This window comes from Cebidichthys violaceus, unplaced genomic scaffold, assembly GCF_023349555.1.
Source record: "Cebidichthys violaceus isolate CVI_PGR_0920_01 unplaced genomic scaffold, fCebVio1.0.p SCAF_6, whole genome shotgun sequence".
NCBI lineage: Eukaryota > Metazoa > Chordata > Actinopteri > Perciformes > Stichaeidae > Cebidichthys > Cebidichthys violaceus.
The window spans coordinates 7,630,553-7,653,062 of record NW_027176816.1 but is presented as its reverse complement, the minus strand read 5'-3'; the positions used below and the strand labels follow the sequence as shown (position 1 = coordinate 7,653,062).

General features: G+C 46.2%; 1 protein-coding gene across 5 annotated transcripts in view; it reads right to left on the bottom strand.

Moving 5' to 3' along the window:
* Window positions 1-22,510, bottom strand: part of rerea (arginine-glutamic acid dipeptide (RE) repeats a) — a 123,352-nt gene that overhangs the window by 63,694 nt on the left and 37,148 nt on the right. For all 5 annotated transcript variants that reach the window (XM_068733825.1, XM_068733826.1, XM_068733824.1 and 2 more), the window contains exons 2-3: window positions 9,279-9,783; window positions 778-848 (exon numbers count right to left, since the gene is read on the bottom strand). In XM_068733825.1, coding sequence (XP_068589926.1) covers window positions 778-848; window positions 9,279-9,639 — 432 coding nt within the window. In that variant the 5' untranslated portion in view covers window positions 9,640-9,783. The remainder of the gene's footprint in view (window positions 1-777; window positions 849-9,278; window positions 9,784-22,510) is intronic.

Below are 22,510 nucleotides of genomic sequence, written 5' to 3'. Positions count from 1 at the left end.
AGCACTTCAAGATCATATATTGATTTTTAAAAAAGGTAATTGGAATGGCTTGCAGGTAGCTGTAAGCTGTTCAGTGTGTCATTAAAGGACTACAGTGTAGAAAATGATCTAACTGCATTTCTTTCTCCTCAACATGAATAAAGACAGATCTGTCGAGTGAACTCAATATAATCCCCTCCCCCACTTTAGCAAACAGAGAGAATGCAGTGTGTGAATATCAATTTGTGTGTGTGTGTGTGTGTGTGTGTGTGTGTGTGTGTGTGTGTGATACATTTTAGGTGTCCTATTGCGGAGAAAACAAGCGCCACTTAACTAAACTGACTTCTCAGTGGCAAATTAAAAACTAATTTCTTTCTTTATTCAGCAAAAGAGGCAATTTGGCCACATTAGGCTGTAAAAAAAAAAAAAAGATCAATTGAAAACTGGTGATGGTCTCCTTCATTAAATCAATTAAGTGCATCGACAAACATCTTTATTTCCATCACAAGCATTATTACACTGCCAGTGGATCACAAAGGTGGTTAATATTCAAGCCAGATTCTCTTTTCCACATCACCCTTTAAAAACAAATTTCCTGATACAAACTGATTATAAATCGTATTTCATTATGATTTGTAGTCAGTCCTCATCAGACTACCACAGTGTACCAAACGTGCAACACTCCACCTATACGCTCGGCCACACGGGGTGGGTGGGCGAATTAGTGGTGACCCTCAGGCCCTCAGTGTGAGGACACAAGGGGATAAAACAGCAGACAGGAAGTGAAAAAGTACTCACCAGCTTGAAATCCTGAATGCTACAAATGAAGTAGGGAGTGTTGGGCCGCCGACTTTCAATGTACACACAATCTGCAAGTGAGAGAAAAGAAAAGTGAGTTTGAAAGAAGACGTTCACTCTTCCCAAAGCGTTCATGTTTTATGCAGACAGACTCAGTAATATATTATTTTGGGTGCCGTTACCTCTGCTGAAAAGACATTTTTCTCCTTGAGTCAAATTCAATTGGAATGCAAGTAATAGGATTAAGGACTTTTGGAGCACTACAAGGTTGCCTTTCCAAAGCAAACATTACGCCCAAGGGGAATTATGTTATTGTTCCACTTCATTTATACACCAGTGAGTAATACTGACTTTAACCCCATTCCACCCCACGAGTCATCACCGTAACGCGTTCCTACAAAATGACAACGTCTGTCACTGCACTGATATATGCCAAGTTAACTTTGTGTTAGCATAGCGGCGAAACCAAAAAAAAATGTACCTTCTGTCCTCTCATGTTTTAAAATGTTGCCAAATTACATAACCCTCGAGTGTTAAACGCAGCCCCCTCACATTGTGTGTGTGTGAGGAGGTGGCCCTGGCCCGGCTGTGCTGTTAAATTGAATGTGACTGGTGGTATGGCCGGGTCGCGAACCCTCATCTCCTTAACAAAAACATTCACGCTGCAGAGGACAAAAACACACAGCCACTTCTGTGGAGAAGAAAGGGAGGAGGAGGCGGGGGACACGGCTAATGGTTACGGCTAAGCCTGGCACAGTACTTTCCAGAAAAACAGCCAAGGGTTAGAATTATTAGAGGAAAAAAAAGAGATTTCAATCCACAAAAGGCAAATTAGCATAATAGTCTCCCATTCACCTTGCGCTTTTGCTTTTAGCTGCAACACAAAAAAACATGAGGGTGATCAAACGGAGACAGAAAAATATATAAATATATAAATATATATATATATATATATATATATATATATATATAAATATATATATATATATATATATATATATATATATATATTTTGGTTTAAATAACAACCAGTAAAAGACAGCTTCTGCTTGCTCAATGGGGCAAAGCAATCAAAAGCCACAGACACATAATTGATTGGAAAAATACATCACACACAGAAAAATTGACCTTCTGTTCAAATGGAAGCAATGCAACAAGCAATTTTGACTGCTCCCAAGGCTGGCTTTGCCTGCTATTTGATGCAACGAAGAGTAGCACTCATGCTTACATCAACATGCGGGCAATGAAGACGGACAATGTCTTGCAGCTCTGATTCAAAAAGGTAAGACGTGCACTAAAGACACGCACTGCTGGTGATCATTTCACCAAAAACTAACGCTGAGCAGAAGGACGATGCCACACTTTCCCAAACAAAAGATGAGCGGCTAGCTTATTTTCCCCAGGGACTGATGGCACCGTCGTCTGTTATTTATTTGTTTGTGTCAACAGAGTTATCGATCTGGCTGTGGTTTATCTTACCGCTTACAGAGCAAAAGAGGGGTGGCAAAGATATTAAATGGCTCCGACACCCAAGACACCATTTGTAGAGGGGCTGGTGTGTACGAGTGCGACTGTGACATCATGGGCTTTGTTTTTTTAAGAGGCTCTGTGCATGTGTGTGTGTAACCCCAGGGTGGGCTTGTTATCTGCTGTGGGCTGAATGAGCTGTTCTAAAGGGGGGGGGGGGTTATCGGCCTCGCTGGCTCTGAGTGACGCATTATATCTCTCACTACTGCCCTCTTCTCTCTCTTCTCCCCGCTCCCTCCTTTTCTCCCTCCTCTACACCATCCCTGGAAGTCAAGATAACATGAATGAAAATATCCATCAGTGCTATTGTGTGATCTGTGAGCAACACAGTGTGTGTTGAGAAAGAGACAGAGAAGCGGGAGGAGGAGGGCAGCGGGAGGGAGGGAGGGAGTGTGTGTGTGTGTGTGTGTGGGGGGGGGGGGGGGGGGGGGCTCGCGTGCGAGAACAAAAGAGACTAATCTGAATGAGATGACATGTTTCGGAGGAGTCAAATCAGGGGAATTAGGGTTTAGTGTCCCTTCACCTTGCCGGCACATTCATTTAGAGGGGCCAGATCTCTGTGTCTGCACCCCGGAGCACATCAACAGGCGTAAAGAACAGACAGCAAGAGTGAAAAAGATAGGCGGTGGGAGGAAAAAAGAGAGAGACAGGGATCTAGTTTAATCATTCGCAGACAGCGAGCGAGTCTATTCTCCGAACGTCAAAAGCACATTTTGAATTCATCCTAGGCACTAAAAGTTGACTACCTCAAGGGCATTTCTCGGAAAGCGGCTATAATACGATTCCCGATGAATGTGTGAGTTAAAACCCGGTTAATGCTTCGGACTCTTCCCGCTTGAATCAAAAAGGAGGCAACGGCGCTCAGGGAGCTTGGGGCCCACGCGGTTCCTCCGGGGTCTGTCGGGCTTGTTAAACATTCCTGCCATTTTGTGCATTTGGAAGTGGGTCTCCTCGCTCAAGTGGGGAAGTGGAAAGGGGAGGGACGAGAGGTTTAGCTGAGGGGGGGGGGGGGGTCTGTGTGGGGGGATGGGCCGTTCTCTTAGGGTTGAAGTGCGTGCTCGTTGGATGGATGTAGCCTTCGCCGTAGGAGGGAGAGCCACAGCGGGGCCTTTGTAGTAGAGCGCTCTCGCTCCCTTTGCAGCTGTTAAGTTTAACTTCTTCTACTCGCCTCCACCCTACAATCCACCGCCGACCGCCGCGCCACCCACAAAGATAGAGAGCGAGGGAAAGTTCAATGCTTTTGACACACTGGGACATCATCGTGGAGATACTGAGCACAGTTCCTTAGACCCGAGCACTGCACTGAAACCTGATCCTGGCGGTCACCGTTTCTCCAATTACATCGTCTCGCGCGCGCACGCACGCACGCACGCACGCACGCACGCACGCACGCACGCACGCACGCACGCACGCACGCACGCACGCACGCACGCACGCACGCACACACACACACACACACACACACACACACACACACACACACACACACACACACACACACACACACACACACACACACACACACACACACACACACACACACACACACACACACAAATTTACTCAGCTGTAGCTCATTGTTCAGCCAGCCATTCTCTAATGGCTGCCAAGCATGTCTAATCTAAAACACACCTAGCCTCAGCAAAAGAGCCGTGTCCTTCCCTCTCTCTCTGTATCAAGCAAATAAGATGCTATTTAATTTGCTGCAGCATTTCAGCAGAGGGGGGGGGGGGAGTCGTTAGATAAAAATCAGCTTGGCTTTCTTTTACGAGCTGCCAACAATGGAGAAGTCACAATGTGAACACAGTCATATATAACAATGTTTTGTAAACAGTGATGGGGTGGGGTGTGTGTGGGGGGGGGGGCTGTGGAATGAGATCAGCTAAACACAGCAAGACTATGAGCACATTTTGGGACACAAACAGGCTTATTAAATCAAGAGGAGCGTTTGTCTAAGCCGTGCTAGCAGGTGGTAAGTGTTAGCCATGAGGCAGGACGCACCTGCATTGTTAAAAGGGTGCTCGGCTCAAACAGGGCAGAGCACACATGCGCAGACGTACACACACACACACACACACACACACACACACACACACACACACACACACACACACACACACAAACAGCAGAGTAGTGCACAGCTTTAGCAAAGCTACCTCCCCCTTGAGTGTACTGATCCTAAAATTAAATAGCACAAGGAATGCAATAATGGAACCACAGGGGTGTGAGGGGACTAGAGGGCCAAGAGAGATGGAGAGCTTGGGAGAAAAGAGGGGGAACTGGTGTCATTACTGATCCAGCACAGACCGCCTCTGCAAGGAGGACCAGCTGATGACCAAGTCAGTCTTGTGCCACTTCCTGCTGGGTCAAGGCCTGCAGGCACACGGACACTTTGATTCTTCCCCAACTTCCCTTCCTCTATCGTCATCCGATAACGCTCCCTCCTTCTCACTGGAAAGGCGGTGGGAAATACCTGGCAAGCGATACCATCGGCTTTCTACAATAGGGCAGGCCTACAGCTGACTGAGCTCCTAGGGGAGAACAGAGGCTCTTTGACAACCCCCCCTCCCTCTCGGCTAGCCCACGCTTTCTCATTTAGCAGTCGGCAGGTGGTTGGATTTCACTAAAAAGCCCTTTTCCCAGAGTCTCTAGCGTGGGGAGAGATAGGCGAGCTGAGAAGGCCTTTTTGTAAAAATAGATCTGTTCAGTTAGCGACAGGCTACAGATTTACACTGCTATGTTTCAATGCGAGACGACTCCAAGGGCTTGTCCCTCATGTTAGCCAAACTGATCGCCAGCTAGTATTTGTGGAGCAGGGGATGTGCGATGCTAATCCAGCTACAGACCACGGTGCAGAGTGACCGATCTGACCCATACTGCACCACATTAGACAGGCTTCTCAAGAGGACCCATACTGAAAATAGACCTCAGTTGAATGTTGCGTTCCTATGGAGGGCAATTCACCTTAAGTAAAACATTATTGGCAGTTAAAATTCTGTGGGAGGTACCTTACATTACAAATCACCTTTAAAAAAAGCACTGAATGAAATTTAAGCACTTTAAAAGGTACCTAATATCAAAAATGTCAAGACTCTTTATCATCACATCTAAATTGTAACAAATAATGCAATTGTGAAAGATAAAGTTCCCAGAATTAATTTATACCCAGCAATCAATGAGGATTGACACTATGATTATTCAACACTTGCTAACTTCCAGAGTAAAAGGTCCTCACCAACCAGGGGCATGAGGAAAAAAACAATACACAAAATGTGAAATGCTCGCCTGTAAATACTTTGCATCAAAACTATTTATACCGCCAGCGATGCAAATCAGTGACAGTTGCAACACTTGTTCAATAAAACTTTATTGCTCATGGCAACTCATTCAGTTCTTTTACTCCTGTCGGGTGAAGGGGGTCCGCTCTGAGTCTAGTGTTAGTAACACTAGAACAGAATTAGTAACAGTGTGTAACAAACAAATATTCATTTAAAATACTAAAATGTTTTTTGGTTTACATGGGTGGTTTTTCACAAATTACATTCAAGTTCAAGTGTAAAAAAGCGGTTCAAATTAAACATGTTCCACACTTTAAAGACTTTGTCCAAACCCTGTAAAGGATTGGTGTAATAGAGAAACATCATGTCATTTAATCAGCTAAGCCCCTTCACATAAAATCATATTTTACATTCATTCAAAATTCACTTTTATTAAATATAAGTATTACGTTTAAAATGTATAAGAAATTGTCTTGTGTGACTGCTAACAGTTGGTCCAGAGACTGAAGAAAAGAGGGAGGGCTGGTTATCCAGCTCTACATGTGTGTGTCAGACACTCCTGCTGCACAGCTTACTTTGTGTGCACATGAGACACACACACACTCCCTAGGGTTCTGTTGTGGCTGCGGCAAGAAGCGCCAGCTGTCCATATCAACAACTCCCCCAACACTCATACACACAAGGTGTTTTTCTCAGACTAGCCTGCAATCTCTCTGTATTATACATATAATACACTGCTCTCACAACAAAAAAAATCACCTTCTACGACGACATGATTCAATCTAATCATTATCGTCCTGAGTTGGCTGTGGCAGCCATGTTGTGTGACATAAACTGAGGTAGAAGGGCAGAAGGAGTGGAGTGGAGGGGGGGCAGGTGGTTTCCATTAGCTCTCTCCATTTTAAACAGACTAGCCAGCCAGTCAGTTAGGAAGGAGGGAGACATGCTATGGCAGCCAGCCGCCTGCAGCGCCAAGCAGAGTCCTGCTGCAGTGGAGAGCAGGGATGAGCAATGTGGATAGTATTGAGTCTTTGTGTGTTGCAAGAGTGTGCTTTTTAGAGATAGGAACTGGCTCTATGACTGTTAAAAGCATGCCTTGTACATGTGTTGGTGTGGGTGCATGTATATAAGTCGAAGTACACTTGCAAGTGTGCAGAAATAGTGGTTATCAGTGACCTGTGCATGTGTGTGTACTTGCTTCTAGGGTGTCTCCTATTGATCCCCCTATGGCAGTGTGTATAATCTCCAGAGAGAGGATCTATAATGTGGGGTGGGGTGGTGGACGAGTGTGGAGAACAGGCTCTGGAGGGGTTTTGCCGGGCCTGGGGAAAAAGGTGAGAGCTCAGCCACAGGACACAGATCGATTTGGCATGTCTGTTTGCACTGTTCACCCCAGCAGCCCCACTACACCAGTGGCCTGGGACAAAGCCCCCCGGCCACCGCCGCAGACACACTCCTCCATCCTTTTTAAGCAGTAGCAGAGCTGCAGTTAGCTGCAGGCCCACCTACTGGCCCAACTGCACACCCATCCAATCGATGTGCACTAAGCCGCCTGAACCCATCTTCAAGGGATAGAAAGGCTGAGCAGAGAGATTGGGAGGTGGCTGCAGATTGGGAGGGTGCAGACGGTTTCAATACTGGCTTACCTATTATGTCTTGTGTGATGACACCGGCCTGTATGTTTTTCTAAAGCTCCCTGTGTCAAAAGCAATCAAAACAGCATTTTTGGTTCACAATTTCTTTCTGATTCTGCCCCTCTTACCGTCACCGAGTTCTTCTCTCTCCCCATGTCTGGGGCGGAGTAAATCCTCTCCAGGGGTGGTTAGTTTTACATATTGTGTGTCACTAGACGGCTATAAAAGGATTTAACATTTAGTAAAGCATAATCCATCGCAGGCTTTGTGCCTGCCTAAGCTGCACGCATCAAATCTGATTGCAAGAAGGCTGCTACCAATGACCAAGCAGGAGGAGGAACACACACACACACACACACACACACACACACACACACACACACACACACACACACACACACACACACACACACACACACACACACACACACACACACACACGGCTTATCACTTGAACAATGAGCAGAGGAGACAGCAGGAGGTCACTTGCTGAGGTGGAGGATCTTCTACATTGACAATAGGAGGTAAATTACAAACTAGTGTACTGGTGCTGGGGCCACCGACTACCCAATCCTGGCTCATCCCTAATCTAAACCAATCTAACAGTCTCTGTGGAGGGAGGGCAGGTTGTGACACTTGAGCCGCTCTGTTCTAGAACCTGTCAAACTAATTGAGGGAGAAGACAGGAAACATAAATATTCCCCATCAACCAGACACTGGCTGTGCTTGTGCACTCGGATGTGGAAATATAAATATTCGGCAGGGCTAATCCACTGAGACGGTCGACTTTGTTTATGTGCCTTTTGAATGTTTCATTGATGTGACTGACTGCTTCCGTCCTCCCCCTTCTCTCTCTCTCTCTCTCTCTACTCACCCCCCCCTCTCCGCATGGTTAAGTATGAGACAAAGCGCTGGTGCTCTCTCTATTAAACATGAAATGCGGCGCAAAAAATGCTTCGATGGAGTCTGTTGCTGAGAGTTAAGAGAAACAGAAATAGAGAGTGAGCGACAACGAGACTTGGGTTACTGCTTTCTAGAGGTATGTCTACTGATATCAGTGCAGACAGAGAGATAATTTAGCCGACAAGATTACGCAGCTAGACGGTAAGTGTAGGGTGGGGAGGTCTGGCTGTTTCACTGCACCTACTTGAAGTTGTCTCTTTAGTATTTGGGTGGATGTGTTTATGGGCAGGTAGTTGGAGAAGACAATAACAATGCAATGACAATAACACACTGGTTGTAATTTCCTACCCCCCCATCTCCCCCTCACACTACTTGACCTTTTGCTAGCTGCTAGATAAAGAAAACGAACGGGCGGCAATGATTTAGTTTGCAATGCGGATAGCAGCGAGCAGTAGCTGAGAGCACACTACTACACACACACACACACACACACACACACGACTAGCTGGTCTGGCTTCCTGCCGACACTGAGTGTTGACATCCCCCCCCCTCTAATACAACCAATCTCTAAACAGTAGGTGAAAGAGAGGCCATGTTTACAGCTGCGGAAAAGGTTGGTTCTCCTTTTAGCTTCATGCATCAGACGGAATAAAAACACACTGCAGCGTAGCTCAAACATCTCTACAAGAAACCGGAGTACCTTTTGGCCCCAAAGGAGATAGCGTTCATTCAGTGAGGCAGATGATGTTGGGATGAAATCATTATCGTGGCACCACTTTGTTTATTGACTTAGGCCGAGACAAAGCACAGAGTGGGTCAACTTGGAATTGATTGTATGACGTAGTGGCCTCTAGCCTGAGGAAGTACTTCTGCTGTTGGAGAGTTGCTACTCCGGTGAATCTGCAATCCCTCAGCAGCTTATTGCAACATGGCGACCGCTTCTTTAAGAAACAAGGAATTAATCTTTGATTCAGCCAAAATGTGTCTCAATTCTTCCCCAAATCAGTTGATTGACAACAAAGTGGGATAAAGTGATTGTGATGTTAAACTGGGAAATTGATTAATGGAGATGGACTAGTGTTCACCGCAGTTGGTGACCATGCAGATGAGTGCAGCCCCCCCGCATACACACTTAAGATTAGCCGTGACTAGGACTCACCTCCGGGTCTGTAAACAACATCGTCTTCCGTGATGAAGGACGTGATTTCTCCGTTCTCTGTGCGCTCGTAACGCGACTTCTTCTTGGGCGTCTTCTTCTTGCCCTTCTTGCCAGCCTCCTCCGCCGTGCCGCTTCCTCCGCCCGTGCTGCCGTTGTCCTCGTCCTCGCTGTGGTCGCTCTCTGCATAGTTCTTGGCCCCGCCCTCCAGCGTACAGCTGCGCCGGGGCCTGGAGCTCTCGCTCTCGCGGTCGCCCCGGTCCCCGTCCAGCCGGCGGGACTTACCGGACTCTCTCTTGTCCCGGTCCCTGTCTCTGTCCCTGTCCCGCTCTTTCTCCCTCTCCTTCTCTTTGTCGGCCGTCATGATCCGCCACGTGCCTTCCTCAGTCCTCTCACGGCTGGGCCTCCGTGAAAGGTAGACTGTGAGCCTGGGCTTCAGTCTTCTGAATTTACCAGTCAAATCCAGGGAAAATTTGGCCACACCAACAACCCCAGTGTTTCAGAAAAGCTGTGGACAAGAGAAGAGGGGACAATTAGCATAACTCATTATCCTTATAGTAAGGAAGCAACATTTTCTAAGTAAAAATACTTTTTTTGTGCTGGAGGAGAGCTTTTGTGGGGGAGAAAAACAAGATTAGTTCCTAGAGATCAAGCAGCTGTGCTGACGCTTCTCAACATCACAGTAATTGTTGGCACTCCCCACCACAACCATGTATACTCTGGAGAGCACCGAGTAGCTTTATCAAAGAACAGAACCTCCTAGCTTCCTGCTCAAGCATATTTTCATTATTTCAGAAAGGCAGTAAAACGGAGTTATTAAAGGGCAAAAGAGTGGAAAAAGAGAGAAAGAATGACAAGCGCTACATGCACAGTATTTGTAACACAGTAAGCTTAAGGGAAGTCGTAACTGAATACGCATAGAGAGGTAGTGCTGCATTGAGGATGAGGCTGACAGCCAATAGAATTCCTCGGAGATAATGTGTCGAGGGGCTTTTCGGCACAGGACACTGCTTGTCGCCTTCAACGGGAGAGACGCAGCATAAAACTCAACGACGGTGTTAACTGGCTAGCTTTTCTGCAGACCATCTGCGATGACACAAGGCTGAATTTTACTCATCTGTGTGTGGCAGTGTGTGTGTGTGTGTGTGTGTGTGTGTGTGTGTGTGTGTGTGTGTACTCTGCCTTACTGGACAGCTCCCCACCCCAACCCTCTGCCCTGTCTGACAGTCACCGCTGTGTTAATGTGAAGTGACAGCTCTGGAGGGAAGAACACAGCAATCCACTGGGTAAGGAGAGGGAGAGGAGAGAGGGAGAGAGGCTGAGCCAGTCATTTGCCGTGCCGGGTCCACTGCCATTTTCTACTGTTGTTCACTCAAAAAGGAAACCCAGCTCCCACTTTCTCATGCCATAATGAAATCCTCTGTAAACAGTGAAGTGGGCAAAAGCTGAAGCAGCACGCCGTCTGCACCACACTGCCGCTGCACACTGCGCCTACAAAGGAGGCTTCTCATTTGCTGCCAGTGTTTACCCCCTCCACCCCCTCCACCTCCCCCCACTGCAACAAATTAACTAGAAATAGTTATTACAGCCCCCAGAGGGAGCAGACCAGGCAATCAGCACCTGTGTTACCATGGTGGTGATAGCAGGGTGGGAGAGGGAGAGTGAAAAATTAGGAAGGGGAAGAAGAGATCGAGCCAGGTGAAGCAGACTCCGCTTCGAGTGAAAATTATACAGCGTGTCTGCAAGGGGACGTGTGTTTATTGTAAAGGCTGGAGAGAATGGGATGTAAAGAAGGAAACAGGAAGCTGGAGAGGGTTTTAGCGCACGCGCGCACGCACCCACCCACCCACCCACACACACACACACACACACACACACACACACACACACACACACACACACACACACACACACACACACACACACACACACACACACACACACACACACTGAAGTGTGTTTCACAACACGCTCCTCAGCAGCGGGTGCTGTCGTCTCAGGAGCAGACACCAACTGACAGGGCAGCTGCTCTTGTCGTCGGCTTCAACACAAACACCGGGCCTGATTAAACCGCAGCCTCGTCACAGCCCCATTAATCACCTAATGATGAGTTACCACGGCGACCACTGGGCCGCCAGCGTACGCATATGCAGGAAGCACATTAGTGCGCAACACAGAGGACGCAAGGGCTCAGGAAAGGAAAGGACACACACCTCGACGTGGATAAACACCTCCGTCGGTGTGTGCCAAAATACACACTGTGCCCCCCCCCCCCCCCCGTGTCCATATCCAGCAGCATGTCTCAGAGGTGTGAGGAACATGAAAACATTGATGAAGACCATTTGATTGCACGGCTCTAAATCCGGGGAGCTGCCACAATCCGTGTGTGAGCTAAGCAGCACTACTCCCCTCTAATCAGTAACATAAGCCTCTTCCAGCGAGAGCAACGAGGACCCTGAACTGTTGCAAATGGAGGGCCGGCCCATTCTCCTTTGATGTCGTGGGCCGCTATAAGCCTCTATAAGTATCTTAACAATCTAGGTGTTATTAGCTCGCATCTGGATACACTTTACACACAATTGCCTCATTCCAATTTCTGGATCTCCAATTACATAGTTGTATTTATTCATAAAGAATTCCCTATACGGACATGCGCCTGCTCTTAATTGATGTTCAAACTTTTACTAGTCGGTTAACAATACGTCTACGGTTCATTTGTTGCACATCAGCAGCTGCAGTGTGATGCAGATACATGAGCAATTTGAAGTTGAACGAATTGAGTGAGTAAAAAGGGAGCGATTCAGTGTGAAGTAGCACCACCGTGGCAATGAAAAGTCATAATGTATTGATGGCTGACAGGGAGTAGAAAGAGAGAGTGGGGGGGGGGGAGGCTCTCCACCCACAACCCGGGAAACAAAGTGCTCAGTAGAAAAGCAGCGCCGGCTGCCTGGCCGATGAATAACGCTGTGAGGGGGCAGGTGAGGCTCGGAGCTATTACACATCAATCACTGGGCCGGGACCCTTTGAAAGATACCAGCTGTCTTAATGGAAAAGAGAAGGGGGGGCAGTGGCTGGAGAGGTGGTTGAGGGCGTCCCAGCCAACGTCACCTAATCCACCATTTACATTACTGCAATGGAGTCAAGCACTAGCAGCCAGCGGGGCCCTGCTCAAATACATTTCTCTTTTCCGAGGCGGTAGAAATGAGACCTCTGGCCTGAAAAACCACACAGTTTGTGGCTCGATTAACACATCATCCCCCACAATGGCCACACAGCAGGTTTCTGTTACTAAACACAGCTTCTTTTTTATTTTTTCGCTCCCTCTGTCTCCGTCTCCCAAACAGCCTTTTAAAAAAAGAATCCATGTTTTATTCATTCCAATCACTCTCACATTTACCCAAATCCATGCTCATCTCTGTAGTTTTAAATTAAAACATGTCTATGGATAAACATCCAAATTAACACGCTTTGCTTGAGTACCTATACAGCTGTAGGGTTTCTTTTTTTATCCTATTTTTGTAATTGAATATCTTGGATTTAAAATTTGCAAAAGCTGGACATTTTATTCATACAGCATTTTTTTTTGGGAAATAATGGAGAAACTAGAATTTCTACATTTAAATGCAAAATTGAAAATAAAGACAATATAACCAGCACAGTGATCCGCTCAGTTTTGGGAGAGAGAGAGAGACAGAAAAAAGTAATTCATGGCATATTCAATTGAAGAATTATGAAGTAGCAAAATGTGATTGGCAAGGATTTAGGGCCGGCTTTGCGGAGGGATTGAATGAAATACTCGCGTGAATACAGATTAGAGGAGAACAATGTTAGCATGAATATACACAGGGTTATTAACAATGAGGGTGACTCAAATTGATCCGAATAAAGCAGCCAGATCCTCAGCAGTGGACGGATCCTAGCTGCGGTGATGTTGAGCTGCAGCAGGTTTTCGTCAGCGCCAATCCATTACTCGGTGCGATCTAATCTAAGCTGCCATCCAAAGGCCCCTAGAAACAACAGCACAATGAAAGGCTCAGCTGGAGGCGAGGGGTAGGCCACTTCATAAGGGATTCTCTGTGGTCTCTGCACGCTGCCTGCTTTGTCTTACCTGGTGCAATCACGGCTCGCTTTATTCTCCGAGGCCCTCTCTGTTTTAGTTCACATTGGCAGGGCAGAGACACTTGTCTGCTCCACTTGTTTTTCAATTCACTGATGAGTAACCGCATCTTTTTTTTCTCTGCTAAAGCTGTGCTCACAAAAGGCTCTATTTTTAGTCGGCATCCGGGGTTAGTTTAGTAGGTAAAAGCCGTGCTCGAGAAAAGATAGCTTGGGGCTTTCCAACATTTAAGCCTGCCTAGAGACTGCAATGGTAAAAAAGCTGCTGCACAAGAACAGATTCTTATGCAAGATGACACCGTGTGCAACATTAAACTATCACTGTCTCAAAACATTAAGTGAATTTACTAAATCTTCCAGCATAGACTAGCGTCTTTCTGTAATGTAAACTGATAAAGACAAACATATTCTCTGTCCACAGGTACTTTCCACCACGGACATGAGGATCAGACTGTGTGCTCCACAGGGCCTAAGCCTCTACTCCATCTAGTCAAAAAATCCTCCTCTATTCCCCGTCTGTGTGCTCCCTGCAAGAGCTCCGAATTGGCCCTGAGGGGGCGGCTCCACAGCCCGAGTTGTCCATTATCTACAGGGTCTGTGAGCAGGACTTCATTTCGCAGCCTTAATACCAGCTCCTTCCAGACACGGTCCCTCTCTCAAGTCTGCCACGTTTTGTCGGGCTGGACCTGAGCTGAAGGCCATTTTGGCAGCTCTGACTGCTTCACCGGGGCGTCATGTTTAGACACGGCTCCTGAGGGAAATGCCAGGGTTGTCTATTGTCACCCCTTCCCCTCTTCCTCTACACGAGGCACTCTTGAGAAATAATAATTGTGAGCGGGGCTGGTAATGGACCTCTCCCAATGTGTCATTGATAAGAGAAGCAGGGGAATTTGAGGTATGTGGCGGCAGGCACAGCGCTATCATGAATGTGTCTCTTGATTGAGTTTCCCTGTAGATTTGTGGGCGGTGTGAATAAAGTGCCTGATTTGAAAGGATTTCTTGTGTCTTTTCACCTCTCCAGAGGCACTGACGATTCAATTTTTCCATGAATTATGCTGTTGTAATGGAAATTTACCCAAAGGTAAAACTGAGGTCAGGAGAGGTATAAATACGCACTGGGGACACATCCAACCCTGACTTGCACTTAAAAATATTAGTGTCATATATGTATCTTCAAACATGTATGTCTATAAAAATGGAGCAGAGCTGTAAAAGGGGGGGGGGATTTACATGACACTTTGATGTCAGATGTGCTTAGGAAAAAAAAGACAACACTGATTTTTTCGTCTGTTAGAATAAAAGGACTCTTGAGAATTTTAATATTTGAGCACTCAATCATGCACCACTGATATCCTGCAATCAACCCCCCCCATGATCAGTTCAACGATTTAATCCATCAGTTCAACTGCAACTAGTCGTCTAAATGAGCGTGGGTGAGGAGGAAATGTATTCGTATGGTTGCCCTACATCCTCCAGCTACTCTAATCACCGTGCCACACAGAGTGATGTGCCAACACAGAGGAAAAACTAACATAAATAGATTAGAGTGACAGATAAGACAGCTCTGAGGTTTCAGACTGACAGCGCAGACTGGCGGGGGCACTGAAGGATGTCTTCAAGAACAGCTCCCAAAAAAACAAAGCCATTAGGTCAGTACACAAAACCATTTTTTACGCCTCAATTATTTAGCTGCAAACTGCTCCGTTCTCGAGCAGATGGTGGGAGGGGGAGGGGCAATCCCTCCATTCAACGTCTTATAATGATCCAAGCCAAAAACAAAAAAACACCTCCACCTCCAGATACCACAGGATGGTATTACCTCTAATTAGGAAGGGCTATTATTTCATATGCAAACGCCTCTCCTCTAAGTACCAACTGCCACCCAACCCAACCATCGTGATTGGCTGTCGTTACGAAATAAATACAACAAAGGATTTTTAACTCACAACATCCCCCTTTCGTTTGTTACCCTCCGTGCTAATTTCAGCTTTCTCGCAAACCACACAGCCATAACTCACGAGTCAATGTGTAACACTGTAAACAGACGGCGCGAGTGAATGTTCTCCAGTTGGAAATGTGTTTATTCAAGGAAAAAGGGGCGGCTTCAGAGAGCAGCCAGCCGGGGGGGGGACTGGGAGAGTGGAATATTCAGTGTAGCGTTCAGCCTTGTCATCCACCATCTCAGTGGTGTAGGCCGGTGATCCTAGGCAGAGGGGAAAGCACCCTCTGCAGTGCGCATGGGAGAATAATATGAATCAAGAGTCTATAGGGCCTCAGTGCAGCTAGCCACGCTGCAGCCACAGACGGGGCTGTGTTGTAAATATTGCCTTATTCTGGATGCGTTTCCTTCTCCCTCATCAAAAAAGAGAAAGAGAGAAAAAAAACAGCTTGGGGGAAGTGGCCAGGAGTGATGAAAACACTGCTGGAAACAAGCAGGATCTGAGCTCAGAGCTCCCATATCCTCAGAGGACAGCTCATAAAACATGCAGCAGCTGGGACCGGGGCCTCTTACAGCAGTGGCATTTAATGCGCCCTGCCACAAACACACACACACGGGCCACACACATACACAGGTTACAAATACACACCGTTAATTTAACAGAGTCTCAAGGAGTCAGGCTTTACTACCTGGACCACAAGCGAATACTTCGGTCTATCTAAAAATACACACCGGCTACGAAAGGTAACTATTTTCCAAAAGCATTAGCAGCGGGGGGCTGAGAACAATGAGCTTTTGGGAAAATATGAGAATAGAAACTGGATATTACGCAGCGTGCTGTAGTGATCCACAGATTAACTCTGCCTGTTCATGTGTGAAATGGAGACTTGTTCCCCGACTGATAGTGTGCTGTGCCTCAAGCAAACACAGGCTGCATATTTTTCATCTTTCCAAACACCTAGCGACTGCAATATATTGGATTACATATTGCATCCATCACCATGCAACAACGACACATTAGAAATACCGCCCGACACCGGAGTGCCTCGGTAGCCAAGTGGCTACAGCACATTTAACTGCAACGTGCTGGTTTCAATTCTGGCCTCAGGACCTTTAGTGTAGGTCATAACCCCCCCCCATTTCCACACTGGCCTCTGTCAAGTAAAGGTGAAAATGCTCCCCATAAAATCTTTTTTAAAAATACCAGCCGACACAACATATCTCAAGCAGACTACAGGCCTGTTGACTCTTTTTAAAGCGAAGGTGAATGCAGCCGGCTGCGCGGCTGAGTTGCTGTGAATAAGCCTCAGATATTCTTGGAATGTTAATGTTAGGCTTTGACCGTGGCAGCCTCACCGACTTCTCCTCTCACCACCGGGCCATTGTGATTAATGACAATGAAAACACAACGTAGGTCTGCCTGTGCCAATAACACTCAGAATACAGAGATCATTGCCTGAATGATTTACTTTCTTTATACAACTAAATAAAAACAGAAGAAATATATATATATATATGTGTATATATATATGTGTATATATATATGTGTATATATATATATATATATATATATATTTATTCTGCTGGTTTATACTGCACTCAATTACCACGACACAATTGTTACTTAATCCCATGCTTGCGTTGTGATCTCCTATGCATGAGCACGCCATATGCTGTGCTCATGCATAGGAGATCAGCCTCTAGTAGTCGCTGAATGGAAATCTAGGAGGACACCTTTGAGAAGCTACAGCCTTGTTAAAATAGCATCCCGCTGCATCTGCAAGCTTATAAAAAGCCACTGAGAGCATATTCACTACAGTACAGCATTCATCTAAGTGTACACACACACACACACACACACACACACACACACACACACACACACACACACACACACGTACTTGTCAATCTAAAATGTGTAGGCCATTGACACGCACATTTACAAGCACACACATACGTATATAAACAAACATACAAAAAAAGCTGCTGCTGAGCAACTGTATTTGCAGTCCAGGTCAGACTGTGCTCAGCCAATAAATGGCGGGAGTGTAATGTGCCTTGACCTTCTATCTTTCTTTCAGCAGCTCCTTACATATATTGCTGTCTCTCCTCATATATCACTCGGGCAAATGGCGCCCTTCACCCTGCCCCCCCCCCCCCCCCTAAAAGGCTGAGGGGACATCTTTGCCTGCTGTACTCAACTGACAGCCCTGGCAGCTTCCTCACTAAGCACAAGGGGAAGAGGGGAGTGTGTGTGTGTGTGTGGGGTGGGGGGGGCAAGGCTCGTTGAGGGGGAAATGCTGCAATGAATAATTATGTTTCATAACATGCCCCATCCCCCCCTCCCCCCCTCCTTTATTAGCATCAAACAATAATTAATGGGGAACAAGGGGCACTGAAGAGTCTGCTTTTCGCTTTCCAGAACAAGAGGGTCAATATGCCCTTCAACCCTTCTCTCTCTGCTCGCCGTCAGAGCGGGAGACACCTCATCCCTCGAAAAAACATGCTCTTAGCTTATTTATGATGCCAGTTGCTCTCTGCTGGAGAAAAAAAGCAGCATTCCTGCAACACTCAGCAAAAAAAAAAAAATGTCCGGATCACTTTACGCAGTGGTTCACTACTTCCATCTCCACACCTCTCCTCAACGATTCAATAATGAATATGAAATGCCTCGTAATTGGCGGCTGAAAATATGGGGGGCTATTGGACATGTGCTTGACTTGATTAAGTTTTTGTTTCACGTTAAAAAAGAGAAGAAGAAAGAAATCTCTGATCAGCAGTAGCAAAGCCAGTCCTGATCGAATTAGCTTTGCACTAAGAGCTCCATTGATCTTGGCACTCATCTGTGCATATGAGACCCGGAAAGGCATCTGGTAATCCAATAGCAGGGATGGGGAAGTGCTTCAAGGACTCTGCCATGTTTACCCACCTATTTCCTACACAAAGAGGCAAGACGTTGGCGCACGCCGCTCACCGGACTGATTGGAAGCCACGGGGCCTTTGGGAGCTCCGGCGAAATGAGTAAGAGTCGCAGTGTGACCAAAAAGCAAGGTACTTGAAAGCTGAAAGTAATTGCTTTCGCCATAGCTATCATGTAATGAGTAAACAGGATGAATCAGGCGAAGCCTAGATCAGTGTTTAAATGAGCTGTGCGGTAGCATTCAAATCCTAATACAGGCTTCACTTCATAATCCCAGCCACAGACAGCAAGGCTGACATCATTTTAAAAGGTTCTATTCACTCGAGTGTGACAGTGTAAGTTTAGGAGAATAGATGTAGAGGGAATCTTTCTTTACACCGTGATAACTTCATTGCAGCGCAGCATTTGTGTGAGCCAATCAATTTTGCATGACATCAAAACAAGAACCCAGGGGGCAGCGAGCACGTGAAACGAAACAGAGCAAAGCTAAGGTAGTAAAAGGGCAAAACATACAGGTGTTTTGCTTGTAGAAATAGTTCAAAGTGAAGTGCGCCTCGCTGTCGTGCATTAGCGCCGTTTCTAACACACACACACACACACACACACACACACACACACACACACACACACACACACACACACACGAGTGAATGCCCAATAACCAACCGAGTGCGTTTCTCTCCTTCATATCGCCACAGTAAGAACAGAGTGAGAACTCTTCAGCGACCCACAGACACACCGCAAACACACACTCCTCTCATACCACCCTAATAACCTTGGGCTGTCTACCAACGCCGCGACTTCAACAGTACGGGCTCTAAATAGAAGCTCCGTTTCTCACCAGCAGTCAGTAACAGCTCTATTTCAGCCACCCCGTCATCAAATATTTATCTTAGCAGAGTTTGCCGATCACACCAAGGTGATAACCATTAAATAAATCTAAATCTGGGGATTTTTTGTCTGCCCCTCACCCCCACCCCTCTCCACTGCCACAATAAAGACCTCCTTTCCCCCAAAAGGATTATCTACAAGTGTCCCTTTAATCAGCGCATGGCAGGACTATATCCTTCAACAACAGTCTCAGAGGAATACCTTTCTCTGAAGCCCTATCCGGCCGAGGATCTCCTTCACTGACAGGTTGAGTGAGTGGGAGTGAGTGTGTTTGTGGATGAAAAGATGTGCTGCTAACTCGCTACGGTGTCCTCTCCCAACCACCTCAGAACAAAGGCCTCCATTTTGAAGTGGAGTTATGGTGTGCGCGGCGCTCTTAAGGTCCTCCGTTTGCCGTGTGTCCTATTGATGTCTGTGCTCTTTGTTAGGCCGTTTTTTTTTTTGTTATGCTAGCGAGATAAGCCGCTGTTGTGGGTGGCTGGGTGTACTACAGCAACCGGTGTACTGCTTGAGTGCCAAAGTCGACAGTCTGTGGGAGGGATCGTGGGCGTTATAGATCACTCGGAGACAGATGTCCAGTGTTGCCCCGACGCTGACTCAAACACTAACCCCGGAAAAAAAACAAAAACGTGTGTTTGCAAACTGCTTCCTGGTTGGTCTTCATTTGATCTCTATCTGGCCAATAGAGTCGGCTTTCTTTATCATAGCAACCTTCCTCTTTTACTGGCTGAGCGGCGGCGTCCTTTATGAAACACAAGAGGTGGAAGTGTACTCTGCCTCCGCCTGATAAATATTACAAGCGTGTCTTGTGCAGGCAAACAAGCAACCTGACTCGACACCAGGCTCAAGCAAACAAAAAAATGTGAGGTTTGCGTGAATGCAAAAAAAAAATGAAATGAATATTGCGAATGTCTCTGGAGAACAAATGACTGACAGGGCATTGGCAAGACACAGCATCATTATCGAGGATGAACGCAGTGAGATTCTCTTCTGCACTACAGAAGTGTCCCGCTCCAATAAGCAGAATCAAACCCTTTGAGCATCTGTTGTCTTGATCTCTCCCGCTCTTTTGTTTTTGTGGTGTGTCGTCACAGTTAATGATTTCCACAAGATTTCTCACATACGATTTACATGTTTGAGCTGCAAAATTGGACACAGGTTGGTAAATTGAATCCAAAGAGTGTCTGGGCAGAGCTGGGGAATATTAACTCAAATCGGACGAGGTATCAGCGCACTGTCTTTTAGTTTCCTCTGGTTTACATATCTGGATTGTGCAGTCATCCCTTTCCAGAAAGAATCACCGCCAGCAAAAACAATTATATACCCCCCCCCCACCCGAGCCTCTCACTGACTGCCTCTGCTCGACTTGACAATCAAGCCCATTAGATCATTCTGTGAATTAAAGCTAGTTAACTAAAAGCACTGACACACATCAAGAACAGTCATTAGCCTGTCTTTTTAGCATAAAAAAAACAGGAATGATTTGCCGGTTCGTAGAGATCATCTCCTTACATGCAGCCTGGGGGGCGGCCCTTACAGTCTACCTCATTATTTTTTTGGAGAAACGAGGCCGCTGATGAATCCTGTTGGGTTAAATATAAGGTGCTCTCTCTGTGACCGGGCCCACACACACACACACACACACACACACACACACACACACACACACACACACACACACACACACACACACACACACACACACACACACACACACACACACACACCAGCAGCAGCAGCAGCAGCAGCAGACTGCTTTAAGCTGCTCGTCTTACAGACAAAAGAAAATGGAGTAACTCGCCAACACTGTAAATACGGATAAATCTCACTCAACTAAGCTGTAAAATCAAAGTGGAATTGTTGGAGTGCCTCCCTCCCACGCAGCTGCACATTCTGCAGCGAGAAAGCTGTCAAATGTTGGCTTTTTGTGGATACTAGCTGAGCTGACAAGTGCCAATGATACAGCGTGAGTGATAAAGACATTCACTCCTGCTGAGAGAGAGAGAGAGAGAGAGAGAGAGAGAGAGAGATTTTCCAGATGTGATGGTCTGCAATGCTCCAGTGCTTCATTACTGGATAGAGAGAGGCTGTTGCTGTTTTCCCCCATTTGCGTTGCCAGGGTGACAAATGAAAAGCAGAATCACCCGCACAACTAATCAAATGAGTGAGTGACAACAAGTCAATATTTTCTCATTGTGTGGACAAAGCAATATATCTGCACAATAACGGGGCTGTGCTTCAAGGCTCAGGCAGTGCTAGACTCGCAGCATTATGCGGATAATGTGCCAATAATCTGACTCGTTGAGACCGGTGCCAATAAAGACGAAGGTATCAAAAGACAAACCTTTACCGAATATGGGCTAAATTACCAACTCAGCAGACATTGTCTAGACTCTGTACTTCAGATAAACATACTCTGCACTTCAGATAAACATACTCTGCAGTGTAATGGCCATGAGCCAAAGAAAAAAAACAAACAAAACTGTAATTGGACATTGATCTGTCGAGGTCTACGGATAAATAACTCATCCTAAAAGCAGCCATGAAGAAAGCGGTATGTAAACACACCAACCGTACGGAGATGTTCGAGAAAAAAGGGCGAATGGAGGAGTACAAGGACTCAGTAGTATTCAGATTGTATCCATTTTGTTTGAATTCCTTGGGGCTCATTTGTCATTTTAAAAAGACATCTTATTACTAAAAAAAAACTGACAATTAGCTTGCTTCTGATTACATCCTTGAGAAAGAAAAAAAAGCCCTCCCTAAACACAAAATGTAGCGAACATCATCTCTACAAGCCTGGTTAAACACAAGCAAGATCAATGGGTAAATTTATCAGCAAATATTACCATTCGCTGCCTGGCGAGTAATCATTAAGGAACGGCATTGATGCATTATTCATCGGGCTAATGTATAATTCAGACTTAACAGCAGATTTCTATGCATAAATAAAGCTGTGATACATTCAAACACATTAAATGTTTACTTGCTAAAATAGGATATGAATGCGCAGCGTGAGCCGCTTCCTTGCTGCTGTCGCTCGATTCTCTGCGACCGTTGCTGAGGATGCAGAGATCCATGGTGGGTACTGCAATATAGACTCTGACAGCCCCACTCATCATTACACATAGACTTAATGGACACAGGCTACCCATATCCTTATATGGTGGTGGGGAATAAGCTGTTCCTGGATAGGTGTTTGTTTAAAATCGCATGGAGCGTCTTGTTTCTTTGTTGCACTGAGGAAATGAAAATCAGGATTGATCAGTAAAACCACACATTACAGCCTTACAGCATTTCATGGAGATGTGTGCGCTGTTGCTTTATCTCCCCCGGACATCGGCGTGTGTGTGTGTTTAAACATTGCAG